The sequence below is a fragment of the Stegostoma tigrinum genome, chromosome 1, assembly GCF_030684315.1.
Source record: "Stegostoma tigrinum isolate sSteTig4 chromosome 1, sSteTig4.hap1, whole genome shotgun sequence".
Taxonomy (NCBI): Eukaryota; Metazoa; Chordata; class Chondrichthyes; order Orectolobiformes; family Stegostomatidae; genus Stegostoma; species Stegostoma tigrinum.
The window spans coordinates 132074178-132091623 of record NC_081354.1 but is presented as its reverse complement, the minus strand read 5'-3'; the positions used below and the strand labels follow the sequence as shown (position 1 = coordinate 132091623).

The 17446-nt window shown below is 44.9% G+C and overlaps 1 protein-coding gene across 3 annotated transcripts in view; it reads left to right on the top strand.

Annotated features, from left to right (window-relative positions):
- Window positions 1-17446, top strand: part of LOC125453069 (phospholipid-transporting ATPase ID) — a 281340-nt gene that overhangs the window by 116059 nt on the left and 147835 nt on the right. For all 3 annotated transcript variants that reach the window (XM_059648627.1, XM_059648621.1, XM_059648622.1), the window contains 2 exons: window positions 5501-5659; window positions 15978-16066. In XM_059648627.1, coding sequence (XP_059504610.1) covers window positions 5501-5659; window positions 15978-16066 — 248 coding nt within the window. The remainder of the gene's footprint in view (window positions 1-5500; window positions 5660-15977; window positions 16067-17446) is intronic.

The following is a 17446-nucleotide window of genomic DNA, read 5'->3' as shown; positions in this document are numbered from 1 at the left end:
AAAAGATGGCACGGTCCCAGTAGTGCTTGTCTTTTAAAGGACCCCACTGCACAATGAGTTCCTCCATGAATGGTGCATGACAAGATGGGCTGGCAACAGGGCATGATTCTTATTGCTGCGAGGGCTCAAATGGCAACTAATGCAACAAGTTTGTTAAGATTTGGCAAGAAAACTGACTTGGCCTCGCAGTGAGAACCGCTCCACAAAATTGATGCTGCTCACACTTAACCATAAAATGGTTAAACTCACCCCTTATTTCTGGAAATTTCTGAACAATTAAAGTTAAATTGATTGATGTTGTTACTTAGCTTACCCTTGCTCAAAACAGGGTGTGAGGATGTAACAGGTTCAATACGCTCGCCCTTTGAGATTACCTCAGAGTCTAAGGAAGACTCAGTAATTATGTTCAGTGCATCCTTAATTTTCAATTCTCACTTCCCTCAGTAGATTTGAATGCATCTCATCTGACCTCAGTGTCTTGTCAGCTGTTAAATACAATCTATCCAATATGTCCTTTTTAACTGTAACACCTTCTAGCAACTAAATTTCCTCTCCTTTCACCAAAGCTTTGGTTGCATCCATCTCTTTGATGAAGATAGGTGCAAGGTCTTTATTCAATATTTCAGCAATGTCCTCTGCATCCATGAAAAAAAGAGATTGAAGAACAGAAAGTCCTGGCTAGTCAAAAAGGTCTTCTCCGCGAACTCTGTGACCTGTTGCTATGACCCTGTGCTTCCCAGGTTTTAATTTTCTTTCACCTTTTTGTTAATATACATCCGTCTGCACGGATTAGAGTTTTAACTAGTAGAGCCATATGGTGATAGCTTGTAGCTTTTTACATATGTTAGAAACTAACTTCCTTCTAATAAGTAGCAGTTTGTGTTTAATCAGGAAGCTAGATTGTGTGTTCTATTAATTTGATTCCAGGAGGCTGGTTAACCGGGGACGTTGGCCCTGAAATTAGTGAGGTTTGTGAATCACTGCACTTTCCCAAGTGGGCCATGACAAGGCTTCTGGAAAACTTTGGAATTCCCATTTATGTAAACTGACATGCCTGCCATTGTTTCATACTGTCTTTTTGCCTTTTGTCTTTACTCCCCATAGCTTACTTTCAAAGATTCAGGCCCAGATTTCCAGGGAGTTGTGGAAAATGAAAATAATTATCACCTGGAGCCTGAACTCGGAAGTGATTTAGTAGATGTGGTAGGATCTGTTAAGGAGAAAAGTGGACTCTGATTTGGACATGGGGAGCCTGAACTCAGCAGGGCCTTTTTTCAGTGCTGAATTCAGACTGCCCCTATTTTTTCTGGAGCAGTTAGTCTGCAGTTAGTGAGTGCTAAACTTTTAGATTATATTTATATGCTTATGAAGGGTAGAATAGTATGTACAACTGTCATACTATCAAGATATTTAAATGTTATGATGTTTAAAAATTGAGAATACAGCCTGTCTAGGTCAATGAGCTGAAAACAAACTGTTTTGCAGTTTCACTAACGGTTGATTTGCAGGGGAAACTAGTGGGAAAGAAGATGGAGTAGCATTGGCAGGAATTTCTGGGGGCGTAATTCAGGCAGCACAGCAGAAATTCATCCCAAGGAAGAAGAAATATACCAAGAGGAGGATGAGACAGCCATAGTTGACAAGGTAAGTCAGGGACAGCAGAAAAGCAAAAGAAAAAGCACGCAAAGTGTTGAAGATTAGTGGGAAGCCAGAGGATTTGAAAGCCTTTAAAATCCAGCAGAGGACAAATAAGAAAACAGTAGGCAGGGAAAAGATGAAATATGAGGGCAAGCTAGCTAGTAAATAAAAGAAGATTGCACAAGTATTTTTTAAATGTATAAAAGGTATGAGAGAGGCAAGAGTGGGCACTGAACTGCTGGAAAATGAGGCTGGGGAAATAGTTAAGGACAACAAAGAAATGGCAGAGGAACCAAATAGATGCTTTGCATCTGTCTTTATGGTGGAAGACATCAATAGCATGCCAGAACTTCGAGAGTCACGGGGCAGAGATGAGTGTAGTTGCCATCACTAAGGGAAAGCTGAAAAGTCTGAAGGCGGATAAATCACTGGATAGCCTACCTCAAGGTTTTGAAGGAGATAGCTGATAACTGAAGAGATTGTGAAAGCATTGGTGGTGATCCTCCAGGAATCACTGGAGGTAAGGGAGGTTTCTAGAGGACTAAAATATGACTAATATAACACTCCCCTTTAAGTAGGAGAGAGTCAGAACATGAGCAGTTTTAGGCTAGTTAGCCTGACCTCAGTCGTTCGTAAGATTTTAAATTAGAGTCTATTTTAAAGATGAGATTGTGGAGTACTTGGAAGGGCATAGTAAAATAGAGCTGAATTAGCACAGTTTTGTCAAAGAGGGGTCATGCCTGTCAAACCTGTTAGATTCTTTGAGGAGCTAACAAGTAAATTAGACAAATGAGAACCAGTAGATGTGATCTATGTGGATTCCCAGAAGGCCTTTGACAAGGTGCTGTGCAGTACACTGCTAAATCAGATAAAAGCCCATGGTATTAGGGGTATGTTACTGGCATGGATCGAGAATTTACTGACTGGCAGAAGGCAGAGATTGGGTAAAAAGAGGTTGTTTTCACAAAGGCAGCCCATGAATAATGGACTTTCCACAGGGGTTAGTATTCGGACAACAACTATTCACATTATGCCTTAACAGACTGGATGAAGGAACTGAGGGTATTGTTGCTAAGTTTACAGATGAGACAAGGATAGGTGGAGGGACAGACAGTGTTGAGAATGCAAGGATGCTGCAGGAGGACTTGGACAGGCTCAGAGAGTGGTCAAAGAAGTGGTAGATGGAATACAATGTGGGAAAGGGTGAGGTCATGCACTTTGGTAGGAAAAATAAGAGGTGTAAACTACTTTCTAAATGGAGAAAGCCTTCAGAAATCTGAAGCACAGTGGCACATAAGAGTCCTCATTCAAGATTCTCTGAAGGTTAGCTTGCGGGTTTACTTGGCAGTGAGAAAGGCCATTGCAATATTAGCATTCATTTCAAGAGGATAGGGTAAATGAGCAGGGATGTACAGCAAACTTTGTTTTAACTCATACCTTATCAGCCTGCATTTGATTAACCAGCAAAAATGATTAACCTCAAATACTGTGATCTAGTACAATATCTGAGTATTTATGCTGTAAATGAAATATAACAATGATGTGCATACCTGTTTCTTGAGTTTTCACATTGAATTTGGGAAGTGTGTTGATGTATTCACACAAATTTTTTGGGGGATTTCAATGTCCTAAAACTTTGCTTGGTTAAAGTTTACTGCAGTTACCTCTTGATTATCTGGAATATTTGATCAACTGACACATCTTGGTCTCATAGGTGCCAGTTAATAAAAGGTTTGCTGTACTGCTGAGGCTATACAAAGGTCTGGCCAGACTGCATTTGGAATATTGTGTGCAATTTGGGCCCTGTACCTAAGGAAGGATATGCTGACCTTGTAAGGGGTCCATAGTAGGTTCAGAAGGATGATCCCACGGATGAAGGGCTTGACATTATGAGCAGCACAGGGTTCGCTAGGTCTGTACTCAATGGTGTTTAGAAGGACGGGGGAACAGGATTGCATTGCAACTTATGAAATACACAGAGGCCTGGATAGAGTGGATATGGAGTTGATGTTTTCAGGAGTAAGGGAGACTAGAACCCAAGAGCGTAGCCTCCAAGTGAATGGTTGATCTTTTAGGTCTGAGATAAGGAGGAATTTCTTTGGCCAGAGTGTGGTAAATTAAGGAACACATTGCTGCAGAAGGCTTTGGAGGCCATGTCATTAAGTATCTTTAAGACTGACATAGATGATTAGAAAGGGGATCAGTGGTTATGGGGAGAAGGCAGGAAAATGAGCTTGAGAAACATTTCAGCCATTTTTGTATGACGGAGCACACTTGATGGACTGGATGACCTAATTCTGCTCCCATATTGTGGTTTTATAACTGCGCTTTCAGGAAACCACTAATACTGCTTAACTACTTCCATAACCCATATATTCATATCGTGGATTGTAAATTCACAGTTTAACTGAGAGCTCAATCATGTAAAGGTTTGACTTGTATTTGATGTCGCATAATAAACACAACTATTTGTATCATGATTAAATATGTATGAGGTGTGTTTAATACATTGGAAGTGATTTTGTTAATGGTAGAGTGTTTATTGATATAGTTCCATCAGAAATAGTTATTTTGACCAAAAGCAAAGTTGCTTTAAAAGCTCAGCAAGTCTGGCAACATTTGTGAAGGAAAAAACAGAGTTAACATTTTGAGTCTGGTGACCCTTCTTTAGAACTGACGGTGGCTGGGAAAATGTCAGTTTTTTCCTTCGCAGATGCTACCAGACTTGCTGAGCTTTTCCAGCAACTTTGTTTTTGCACCTGATTTACAGCATCGGCAGTTCTTTTGGTTTTTATGTAGTTATTTTGACCTTTATTTCATCTTAGCAGGCCCTTGAGGTTTGCCTGTGGGTACAAGAGAAATGGATGATGGGTTGGACAAAGAGAGGGTATAATTTGTTGCCACGTTTATATAAGAGTTTTAAGAGAGCATGATGATTTGTGGGGGTGGGGGGTGGTGACTAGGGCATGGGTGTTGGATAAGGCGTCTGTGGAGTGATATTTAAGAAAACAAGTGAATCTTTTGGCTAATCTGCTTCAACACCCGTCAGTCTCTGTGGCTACCTCTGTTCTGCATCCAGAGATGGTAGGCCTGATTCTATCCTGTACCTGCCTACACTCAGACTTAAGATTCTGTCAATCAAGGCAATTTTTTCCTGATGTGGGTGTGCTAAACCTTAACTGTGTGTTCTTGCCTCAGAGGAAAGATTCTGGTCTCACCATTGAAATGGTTTGGACAGATCAGTTGGCGAGCAGCTCTGATATATCATTAAAGTAAAATAAAGAACTGCAGATGTTGGAAATCTCAAACTAAAACTGCTAGAAACTTAACAGTCTAGCAGCTTCTGTTGAGAGAAAATGGTTAATGTTTTGAGTCCAGTGATACTTCATCACGGCTCAGGCCAGCTGAATTTCTCCAGTAGGTTTCACTTTGGTGTCTGACATTTCATTACAATCTTCACTTCTTCTCATGCCTTAAATTTCATTATCTTTCTGTAAATTTATTTTTGTCCGATAAGTAAGATCAGGAAGCAAGAGTATTTGATTCTGTTCATTCATATTAATAAAGATTCTTAATTACGTTTGCCAATCTGAAAGGCTGTGAAACTTTTTATTGTCATGATATCTCTGAAGCCAAGCATGTTTCACATTTTAGTTGAAGGAATGATGTAACTACTTACGTTGAAGACAAAAAGAATGAGATTCTCCTTATAGAGTGAGTTATGTCTCATTCGTCACAGGATCCTCAAATTTTGTTTCAACATGCCCAATTCTGAGTCCATCTTGCTCAAAATATAGCTTTGACATGATGGTGAGATTATCTAGAAAAGATTTACTTATATGTTCTTCCTTTTCTATTCTAGGTGAGGTTAGATGTGAAGCACCCAATAACAGGCTGGATAAATTTAAAGGAACACTTACCTACAAAGGAAACAAATATCCATTAGATAATGAAAAAATACTATTGCGTGGGTGCACTTTGAGGAATACAGAATGGTGTTATGGACTTGTCATCTTTGCAGGTTGGTGAAACGCAAGAGGGTATGATTAGTAAGTGTCCTCATAATGAATTGGACAGTGTAATTCTGAAAATACCTGGTATGACCATACCTAAATTTTCCCAATTTACATCCACCAAAAGCCTATATAATTATTCACTTAATTGATTCTTGCCCTAATGTGCTGTGCACTGTAGGAAACAATTTCTGTTTTCCTTGACTCTCTAACTTAATATTCTCGACTCCATGCCTGGTAATATTCTAGTTAATGTCCTGCATCCTGTCCACATCCTTCCTTAAGTGGATGCCCTGAACTGTACACAAAACCTGCAGCTGGAGAATTGAATATGGCAAATGGAGAAAAACAGCAGAAAGCTGCAACACAGAAGGACTTGAGGCAACCTGTGCATGAAATGCAGAAAGCTAACACACAGGTGCAGCAGGTACTTAAGGGAATAATGGAATAAAGGTAAAATAGTAAATGAAAAGTGAAAGAACTGCAGATGCTGTAAATCAGGAGCAAAAACAGAAGTTGCTGGAAAAGCTCAGCAGGTCTGGCAGCATCTGTGAAGGAGAAAACAAGAGTTAAGATTTCAGGCCCAGTGACCCTTTTTCAGAACTCATCAGTGTGTCTGATGGAACATAGGCACTTCTTTCAAGTCGATTGGAGTAGATAAGCTGCAGAGCTGGGCTGAGAGGTGGCAAATAGAGTTTAATGTAGACAAGTGTGAGGTGATGCACTTTGGTAGGAGTAACCGGAAGGCAAAGTACTGGGCTAATGGTAAGATTCTTAGTAGTGTAGATGAGCAGGGAGATCTCGGTGTCCATGTACACAGATCCTTGAAAGTTGCCACCCAGGTTGACAGGGCTGTTAAGGCGGCATACAGTGTTTTAGCTTTTATTAATAGAGGGTTCGAGTTCCGGAACCAAGAGGTTATGGTGAAGCTGTACAAAACTCTGGTGCGGCCGCACTTGGAGTATTGTGTACAGTTCTGGTCACCGCATTATAAAAAGGATGTGGAAGCTTTGGAAAGGGTGCAGAGGAGATTTTACTAGGATGTTGCCTGGTATGGAGGGAAGGTCTTACGAGGAAAGGCTGAGGGACTTGAGGCTGTTTTCATTAGAGAGAAGAAGGTTGAGAGGTGACTTAATTGAAACATATAAAATAATCAGAGGGTTAGATAGGGTGGACAGGGAGAGCCTTTTTCCCAGGATGGTGATGGCAAGCACGAGCATAGCTTTAAATTGAGGGGTGAAAGATATAGGACAGATGTCAGAGGTAGTTTCTTTACTCAGAGAGTAATAAGGGAATGGAACGCTTTGCCTGCAAAGGGTAGTAGATTCGCCAACTTTAGGTACGTTTAAGTCGTCATTGGATAAGCATACGGACGTACATGGAATAGTGTAGGTTAGATGGGCTTGAGATCGGTATGACAGGTCGGCACAACATCGAGGGCTGAAGGGCCTGTATTGTGCTGTAATGTTCTATGTTTAGAAGAGTAGGGAAGTCTTTGTGCAACTGTACAAGGTACTGGTGAGATTATACCTGGAGGATTGAGCAGTTTTGGTCCCCATATTTAAGGAAAGATATTGTTTCATTGAGACAGTTCAGAGAGATTTGACTAGGATGATCCTTTTGCTAAAGTTCCACACAAGAGATTGCTTGCCAGGTTAGACGCTCATGGAAGTGAAGGTAGATTACAAGTATGGATAGGAAACTGGTTGAGTGGCAGGAAACAGAGAGCTTGAATAGTGGCCAAGTACTTAAGTGGCAGGACATGACTAGTGGTGTCATGTAGGGATCTGTGTTAGAGCTCCAATTATTCATAATATTCATTCGCGATTTTGGCAATGGCATAAGAAAAACCAAATATCTAAATTTGCTGATGACACAAAATTGGGCAGCATTGTAGACAGTGTGAATGAATGATGATTTAATGTAACTTCTACTCTATAATGAATAACATGGTAAAACAAAATGAAAAACTTCAACTGTCACTATGATCCGATGCTGTTTGAATAGTTCAAGAAAAAAAAGACAAAACTGAAGATAGAGCTGGAATAGGATGCTCCAGCCGGAGCTCCTCTGCTCTGCCCAATGTTACTTTTTGTTGTGAAGTTTTTTTTCCAACTTTAACTTTTAAAGTCGGACAGGAATTGGGGAGGTGGCTCCCGGACCAGAGACTGTTGCAGGTGTGTGCCAGATCCGGCTGGTGTGGGAAATGAGTCCTGGAGTCGAGTCCCAGACACGAGACTGATGTGGGCAGGCCGGTGTGGAAGATGTGTCCCAGATTGGATGCTGGTGTGGGAGGGGAGTCCCAGATCGGAGTTCGACGCAGGGAGGCGAACCTCGACCAGAGGCTAGTGTGTGTTTGGTGGGAGAGTTGATCAAGTCCTGGACTGGAGGCCATTGTGGGGAGGCGAGTCCCAGACTGGAGTCTGTCACATGGAAGCATGACGTGTACAGACCAGAGACAAGACTTTGAGTTTTGAAGCCTGATGTGGTCTGGAAAATGGGCCCAGTACAGTCTAAAGTCTAGGTCCTAGTATGGACTTGGGTGAAAAGGACTGCAATTCAAGTACTTTTCCGTTTTATTCTTATGCTGGGCATTTATTTATTATTTTCTCAATCTTGTACCTAATCTTGCATCTAATACTTAAATAACTGTACCTAGGTATCTTGTACCCAAGACAGTGCCATAAGTGGCAACATTGCAAACTTTTCACTGCACTCAGCAGCAGAGTGAAGCCCAACTTCACTCTGCCACCTCTATCATGAGTCCTGAGCCCTGACCAACAATACCCATGCTGCCACCTGCACCAGACCCACCAACATCAGAATTGCCACTCTCCAGGTTCCGTCTCTTCTTCACTGGGCCTATCCTGCTAATGGGCCACCAATGCTCGGTCTCTTGCTATACCCACATTCATCCTGCAACCATAACCCCTGATTTTGCTGCCTCCACTTGCTCGCAGACAACCAGAAGACGCCCAAGCTGGGCCCACCACAACCATGAGTCACCGCCACTGCCATGCCAGTAATCTGGGGTAATAAAATGTGAGGCTGGATGAACACAGCAGGCCAAGCAGCATCTCAGGAGCACAAAAGCTGACGTTTCGGGCCTAGACCCTTCATCAGAGAGGGGGATGGGGGGAGGGAACTGGAATAAATAGGGAGAGAGGGGGAGGCGGACCGAAGATGGAGAGTAAAGAAGATAGGTGGAGAGAGTGTAGGTGGGGAGGTAGGGAGGGGATAGGTCAGTCCAGGGAAGACGGACAGGTCAAGGAGGTGGGATGACGTTAGTAGGTAGCTGGGGGTGCGGCTTGGGGTGGGAGGAAGGGATGGGTGAGAGGAAGAACCGGTTAGGGAGGCAGACACAGGTTGGACTGGTTTTGGGATGCAGTGGGTGGGGGGGAAGAGCTGGGCTGGTTGTGTGGTGCAGTGGGGGGAGGGGATGAACTGGGCTGGTTTAGAGATGCAGTAGGGGAAGGGGAGATTTTGAAACTGGTGAAGTCCACATTGATACCATATGGCTGCAGGATTCCCAGGCGGAATATGAGTTGCTGTTCCTGCAACCTTCGGGTGGCATCATTGTGGCAGTGCAGGAGGCCCATGATGGACATGTCATCAAGAGAATGGGAGGGGGAGTGGAAATGGTTTGCGACTGGGAGGTGCAGTTGTTTGTTGCGAACTGAGCGGAGGTGTTCTGCAAAGCGGTCCCCAAGCCTCCGCTTGGTTTCCCCAATGTAGAGGAAGCCGCACCGGGTACAGTGGATGCAGTATACCACATTGGCAGATGTGCAGGTGAACCTCTGCTTAATGTGGAATGTCATCTTGGGGCCTGGGATGGGGGTGAGGGAGGAGGTGTGAGGACAAGTGTAGCATTTCCTGCGGTTGCAGGGGAAGGTGCCGGGTGTGGTGGGGTTGGAGGGCAGTGTGGAGCGAACAAGGGAGTCACGGAGAGAGTGGTCTCTCCGGAAAGCAGACAGGGGAGGGGATGGAAAAATGTCTTGGGTGGTGGGGTCGGATTGTAAATGGCGGAAGTGTCGGAGGATAATGCGTTGTATCCGGAGGTTGGTAGGGTGGTGTGTGAGAACGAGGGTGATCCTCTTGGGGCGGTTGTGGCGGGGGCGGGGTGTGAGGGATGTGTCGCGGGAAATGCGGGAGACGCGGTCAAGGGCGTTCTCGATCACCGTGGGGGGAAAGTTGCGGTCCTTAAAGAACTTGGACATCTGGGATGTGCGGGAGTGGAATGTACAGGCCCCAAACCCCACCTCTTCCTCCGGTACATTGATGACTGTATCGGCGCCGCCTCTTGCTCCCCAGAGGAGCTCGAACAGTTCATCCACTTCACCAACACCTTCCACCCCAACCTTCAGTTCACCTGGGCCATCTCCAGCACATCCCTCACCTTCCTGGACCTCTCAGTCTCCATCTCAGGCAACCAGTTTGTAACTGATGTCCATTTCAAGCCCACCGACTCCCACAGCTACCTAGAATACACCTCCTCCCACCCACCCTCCTGCAAAAATTCCATCCCCTATTCCCAATTCCTCCGCCTCCGCCGCATCTGCTCCCACGATAAGACATTCCACTCCCGCACATCCCAGATGTCCAAGTTCTTTAAGGACCGCAACTTGCCCCCCACGGTGATTGAGAACGCCCTTGACCGCGTCTCCCGCATTTCCCGCGACACATCCCTCACACCCCGCCCCCGCCACAACCGCCCCAAGAGGATCCCCCTCGTTCTCACACACCACCCTACCAACCTCCGGATACAACGCATTATCCTCCGACACTTCCGCCATTTACAATCCGACCCCACCACCCAAGACATTTTTCCATCCCCTCCCCTGTCTGCTTTCCGGAGAGACCACTCTCTCCGTGACTCCCTTGTTCGCTCCACACTGCCCTCCAACCCCACCACACCCGGCACCTTCCCCTGCAACCGCAGGAAATGCTACACTTGTCCCCACACCTCCTCCCTCACCCCCATCCCAGGCCCCAAGATGACATTCCACATTAAGCAGAGGTTCACCTGCACATCTGCCAATGTGGTATACTGCATCCACTGTACCCGGTGCGGCTTCCTCTACATTGGGGAAACCAAGCGGAGGCTTGGGGACCGCTTTGCAGAACACCTCCGCTCAGTTCGCAACAAACAACTGCACCTCCCAGTCGCAAACCATTTCCACTCCCCCTCCCATTCTCTAGATGACATGTCCATCATGGGCCTCCTGCACTGCCACAATGATGCCACCCGAAGGTTGCAGGAACAGCAACTCATATTCCGCCTGGGAACCCTGCAGCCATATGGTATCAATGTGGACTTCACCAGTTTCAAAATCTCCCCTTCCCCTACTGCATCCCTAAACCAGCCCAGTTCATCCCCTCCCCCCACTGCACCACACAACCAGCCCAGCTCTTCCCCCCCACCCACTGCATCCCAAAACCAGTCCAACCTGTCTCTGCCTCCCTAACCGGTTCTTCCTCTCACCCATCCCTTCCTCCCACCCCAAGCCGCACCCCCAGCTACCTACTAACATCATCCCACCTCCTTGACCTGTCTGTCTTCCCTGGACTGACCTATCCCCTCCCTACCTCCCCACCTACACTCTCTCCACCTATCTTCTTTACTCTCCATCTTCGGTCCGCCTCCCCCTCTCTCCCTATTTATTCCAGTTCCCTCCCCCCCATCCCCCTCTCTGATGATGGGTCTAGGCCCGAAACGTCAGCTTTTGTGCTCCTGAGATGCTGCTTGGCCTGCTGTGTTCATCCAGCCTCACATTTTATTATCTTGGAATCTCCAGCATCTGCAGTTCCCATTATCCCCAGTAATCTGGGGTGTCCACTTCAGGCCGACCACAACAAAGAGTCCCTGGCGCCGTTGCCACTCCGCCTTGCTGATGGTTGGAGTCTCTGCCACAGGCATACCACACCACTGTCGCTTCAGGCACCTCCTCACTGACACTTGGATTTCCCTCTAGGCCCAGCACATCAGGAGACCCTGGCTCCATCACCAGCCAAGCTGCCGTGCCATCAAGAGCCCTTCTGCAGCTGCTCTTCTCTGCAATGCCACCTTTCCCCTTGCTTCATTTAAGGAAGTGTGAGATTATCCATTTTGGACTGAAAAAGAATAGATAAAGAATGTTTTTCAGAATGTCCGTAGTTAAATACAGTGAATGTCTAATGAGATTTAAGGGTTCAGGTGTATAGTTCTTTAAAACGCCACAAATATGTGCAGAAAATAGTCAAGAAGGTTAATGGAATGGTGCTGTTCATGTCTAAACCTTTTAGTACAAGGCACGATGGGTGTCGGAATGGGTTCCTCAGCCAGGATCTGTCTGCTCCATTCATTTATTTTCTTCTGGATGTGAGTTTGCTCGCTGAGCTGGAAGGTTTGTTTTCAGACGTTTCGTCACCATACTAGGTAACATCATCAGTGAGCCTCCGACGAAGCCTCGTCAGAGGCACGCTAATGATGGTACCTAGTATGGTGACGAAACGTCTGAAAACAAACCTTCCAGCTCAGCGAGCAAACTCACATCCAGAACCTCAACCTGAGCTACAAATCTTCTCAAAATTTATTTTCTTCTTTCTTTTCTTTTTCTTCCTTTTTTCTCTATACATACCTCCAATCTTTGGACAATATCAGAGTTGGAGAGTTGAGCTGGCACAGACTCGAGGGAACCCCTGGCCTTGAGGGAGCTCAGTGCAGAACTCTGTCAACTTCCATCCTCGAGAAAGCCCAGTGTAGATTCCCTGCTTTAGAAGGATTGTAATGCTGAACTTTTATCTTTATTTCTTTATTTTTCTAATTCATACCCAAGGTTTTGTACCTGGGTATCTTTGTACCTAAGATGGTGCTAGAAATGGTGACTTTGTACACTTTTCACTCTACTTTGATTTGCTTTGATTTATTATTGACGTGTTTCTAGGTAGTGAAAAGTTTTGTTTTGTGTGTAGTGCTGACAGATCATAATGTCCAAAAATTAAAGGGTGATTGAACAGAGCGAGGAGTACAAAGTTACAGCTGCAAAGAAAATGCGCAAAAAACAAGATCAATATTAGATTTGAAATTTGAGAGGTCCTTTCAGAAGTCTCATAAAAGCCGGATTGAACCAGTTGGGACATGTGTATAAGCTTTTGTATCTTCTACCTGACAGAAAAGATTATAAGCAGGGTGGGAGTGCTCTTTGATGTTGGCTCTCTTTCCGAGGCATTAAGAGGTGAAGATGGAGTCAATGGGTGAAAGGTTGGCTTGTGTGATGGTCTGGGCTGTGTTCGCAATTTTTCTGCAGTTTCTTATGGTCCAGGGCAGAGCAGTTGCTGTACCAAGCCATGATGCATCCAAATAGAATGCTTTCTATGGTGCATTTATAGGAGTGGGTGAAAGTCCTTATGGACATGCTGAATTTCCTCAGCCTCCTGAGGAAGGAGAGGTGTAGTTCTGCCTTCTTGATGTTAGCGTCAATGTGGGTGGTCCAGGATAGTTTGTATGTGTTCATCACTGCCCTAGGAACCTGATGCTCTCGATCATCTCTGTTTCAGCTTCATTGATGTAGATAGAGGCGTGACCTCCACCTTGCTTCCTGAAGTCGATCAGCTCTTTAGCTTTGCTGACATTGAGGGAGAGATTGTACTTGAGTACATGTGACAATAAATGGGGCGGCACGGTGGCTCAGTGGTTAGCGCTGCTGCCTCACAGCACGAGGGACCTAGGTTTGATTCCAGCCTCGAGCGGATGTCTGTAGTTTTCCTCCAGGTGCACCAGTTTCCTCCCACCATCCAAAGATGTGCGGGTTAAGTGGATCAGCCATGGTAAATTGCCTCTGTCCAGGGATGTGCATGTCAGGTGGGTTAGCCGTGCGAACGTCCTAGAGTATACGGATGCAGATGTTATGCTGCAGTTATATAACACTCTAGACCCCAGTAGAATATTGTGAGCAGATCTAAGCACCACAATTTATCACAAGGAGGCAAATACTTATTGGTATAAGATAATAAAATGTGAGGCTGGATGAACACAGCAGGCCAAGCAGCATCTCAGGAGCACAAAAGCTGACGTTTCGGGCCTAGACCCTTCATCAGAGAGGGGGATGGGGAGAGGGAACTGGAATAAATAGGGAGAGAGGGGGAGGCGGACCGAAGATGTAGAGAAAAGAAGATAGGTGGAGAGAGTATAGGTGGGGAGGTAGGGAGAGGATAGGTCAGTCCAGGGAAGACGGACAGGTCAAGGAGGTGGGATGAGGTTAGTAGGTAGCTGGAGGTGCGGCTTGGGGTGGGAGGAAGGGATGGGTGAGAGGAAGAACCGGTTAGGGAGGCAGAGACAGGTTGGACTGGTTTTGGGATGCAGTGGGTGGGGGGGGGGAAGAGCTGGGCTGGTTGTGTGATGCAGTTGTGGGAGGGGACGAACTGGGCTGGTTTAGGGATGCAGTTGGGGAAGGGGAGATTTTGAAACTGGTGAAGTCCACATTGATACCATTGGGCTGCAGGGTTCCCAGGCGGAATATGAGTTGCTGTTCCTGCAACCTTCGGGTGGCATCATTGTGGCAGTGCAGGAGGCCCGTGATGGACATGTCATCTAGCGAATGGGAAGGGGAGTGGAAATGGTTTGCGACTGGGAGGTGCAGTTGTTTGTTGCGAACTGAGCGGAGGTGTTCTGCAAAGCGGTCCCCAAGCCTCCGCTTGGTTTCCCCAATGTAGAGGAAGCCGCACCGGGTACAGTGGATGCAGTATACCACATTGGCAGATGTGCAGGTGAACCTCTGCTTAATGTGGAATGTCATCTTGGGGCCTGGGATAGGGGTGAGGGAGGAGGTGTGGGGACAAGTGTAGCATTTCCTGCGGTTGCAGGGGAAGGTGCCGGGTGTGGTGGGGTTGGAGGGCAGTGTGGAGCGAACAAGGGAGTCACGGAGAGAGTGGTCTCTCCGGAAAGCAGACAGGGGAGGGGATTGGTATTGTCGCTGGACTGTTAACCCAGAGACCCAGATAATGTTCTGGGGGCCTGGGTTCAAATCCTGCCACAACAGATAGTGGAATTTGAATACAATAAATATCTCCAATTATGAGTCTAATGATGACCATGAATCCAGTGTTGATTGTCAGGAACAAAGACCCTGGTTCACTAATGGCCTTTGGGGAAGGAAGCTGCTGTCCTTACCTAGTCTAGCCTACATGTGACTCCAGAACCACAGCAATGTGGTTGACTGTTAACTGCTCGATGGGCAATAAATACTGCCTAGCCAGTGACGCCCTCGTCCCATGAATGAATAAAGGAGCTTACGAAAGATGTTTTGGCCCTGGAGGGAGTTCAGTACAGGTTTACATAGATGATACCTGGACATAAGAGGTTAGTTATGAGGGAGAGTTGATAAATTAGGCCTTTATTCTCCAGAATTTAGAAGGTTAAGTGGTGATCTAATCAAGTTCTTCAAGATATTAACAGGGAAAGACCGGGTAGATAAACTAATTCTACTGATTGAAGATTGTAGAACTAGGGACATAAGAATTAGGGTCAGGCCATTCAGGAAAGATGTTAGAAAACACTTTTACATGGAAAGATGAGGGAAGTTTGGAACTCTCTTCCTCAGTTGATCGTCAATGCTAATTCAGTTGTTAAAATTAAATCGGAAAAAATCTTGTATAAGCAAGGGTATCGAGATATATACCATGATCTTATTGAATAGTGGAGCAGGCTCGAGGGACTGAATTACCTATTCCCATTCCCATATCCCTACAAGTTGAGAAAATGAGAGGTCATCTAATTTAAGCAAAAAGGATTTGTAAGGGGATTGACAGGATAAATGCTGAGATGTTATTTTCCATCAAGGAGAGTCAAGGACCAAAGGGTATAGTCTCAAAACAAAGGAGTACCAATTTAAGACTGAGATGCAGATGAATCTCTTCACTTAAATCGCCATGAGTCGATGGAATGCCTTGCTGCAGAGCACTCCAGGGGCAGAGTCCTAGTGTATATTGAACACTGAGTTAGATGGATTCTTGATCAGTAGGGGAATCAAGGGATATAGAGAAAAGGCAAGAAAATGAGCAAGAGGAATATCAGATCAGCCATATTCCTGTTTAATTATAGAGCAGGTTTAAGGGCTAAATGGCCTACCCATTGCCTTATTTATTATGGCGTTATGGTCTTACGGTGTTAGCTGCGGCCTAACAACTAAGTTGTACAGGTTTATCACATTTTCCTTAATATCTCAGTTTTTTCACATTCTCTGCATCCTATGAAGCTAATAATTCTGTAATTTATTTTTAACTGTAAAGTCAGTGAACCATTCTGAACTTAGTATTTCTTACATATAATTTATCAACATTTATTTCAAGGGCAAGACACAAAACTGATGCAGAATAGTGGATTATCAGCTTTTAAGCGAACTAATATCGATCGACTGATGAATATTCTTGTTTTGTGGGTAAGTGCATGATATAAGTCCATTAAGTTTCTTCAGGCTTAATTGATATCATGTAAACAATCTGTCATGGGGTGTATTGCAAAGTTTGCAATAAATCTTTTGAATGGAACCAACTAAATGGTCAAATGCAGCCTTGATGCCAAGATCAATAATTCACCTCACCTCTAGAACTTTTTCCCTGTTCGATCTAAGGCTGTAAAAAAGTCAGGAGTTGAGCACCCTCAGACATTAGTGACCAGGTTATTGCAAAGCAAATACTGATTGAGAGCAATGCTGCTCACACCATCTATCACTTTTTTACTATGATTGAGATTAGACTGATGAGGTGGTAATAGCTTGGGTTGGATTTCTCCGGTTTTTTTCACTGAGCAGAATTAACTGAGCAACTTTCCATATTGCCGGTAGATACTACTTTTGTAGCTGTACTGGAATAGCTTGGCTAGGGGTGCAGCATGTTCTGTAGAACATCTTTACTGCTATTGTAGGAATGTTGCCACACCCTTTGCAGTGTCCAGTGCTTTCAGCCATTTCTTGATGTTACATGAAGTGAATCAAATTGGCTGAAGACTGGTACCATGGTAGGACGCTGAGATAAATAATTCACTTGGCACTTATGGCTGAACATTATTGCGAATGCTTCAGTGTTGTCTCTTGCCCTGATGTGCTGGCCTCATCCATCGTTGAGAATGAGATGTCTGAGGAAACTCCTTCTGTGCGTTCTTTAGTTGTCCAGTACCATTCATGACTGCAAAGCTTAGCTCTCATCTGCTGATTAAGGAATTGTTTAACTCTGTCTGTCACTTGCTGCCAATAATGTTGCATGTGCAAGTAGTCCTGTTTTGTAGCCCCACCATATATCTGTTTCTGTGCTGTATGACTCTATGACACCTCATTTTTAGCTGTGCCTCCTGCGTTCCTCAGATATGCAGAATAAAGGTCAGCTTTGATTAAATGTAAAAGCATGGGAACAAGATGAATACACTGTGGGAAAGAATGACTATCAAAATTGATAATGGATAATAAACTGAAGTAGGTGAACTCAATACTGAATCTTAGAGGTTGTAAAGTGCCTAATTGAAAAAATGAATTGTTGTTCCCCTAGCTTGCATTGGGCTTGACTAGAACACTGGAGCAGTCCTAGGACAGGAGTGTGAACAAAGGAACAAGATGGTTTATTGAAAGCAAGCAACCAGGGTCATGCCTGTTATCAAAAAGGTGATTTGCTGCAAGTTGGTGACCCAGAGAAGATTGCATTGTGAGCAGTGAATAGACCAGTCTAGACTAGAAGTACAACTAAATTACTGTTACAACTGGAAGAAGTGCTGGGACCTTGGGCAGTGAGGATGAAGTAAAAGGACCAATGTTACATATCGTGTGATT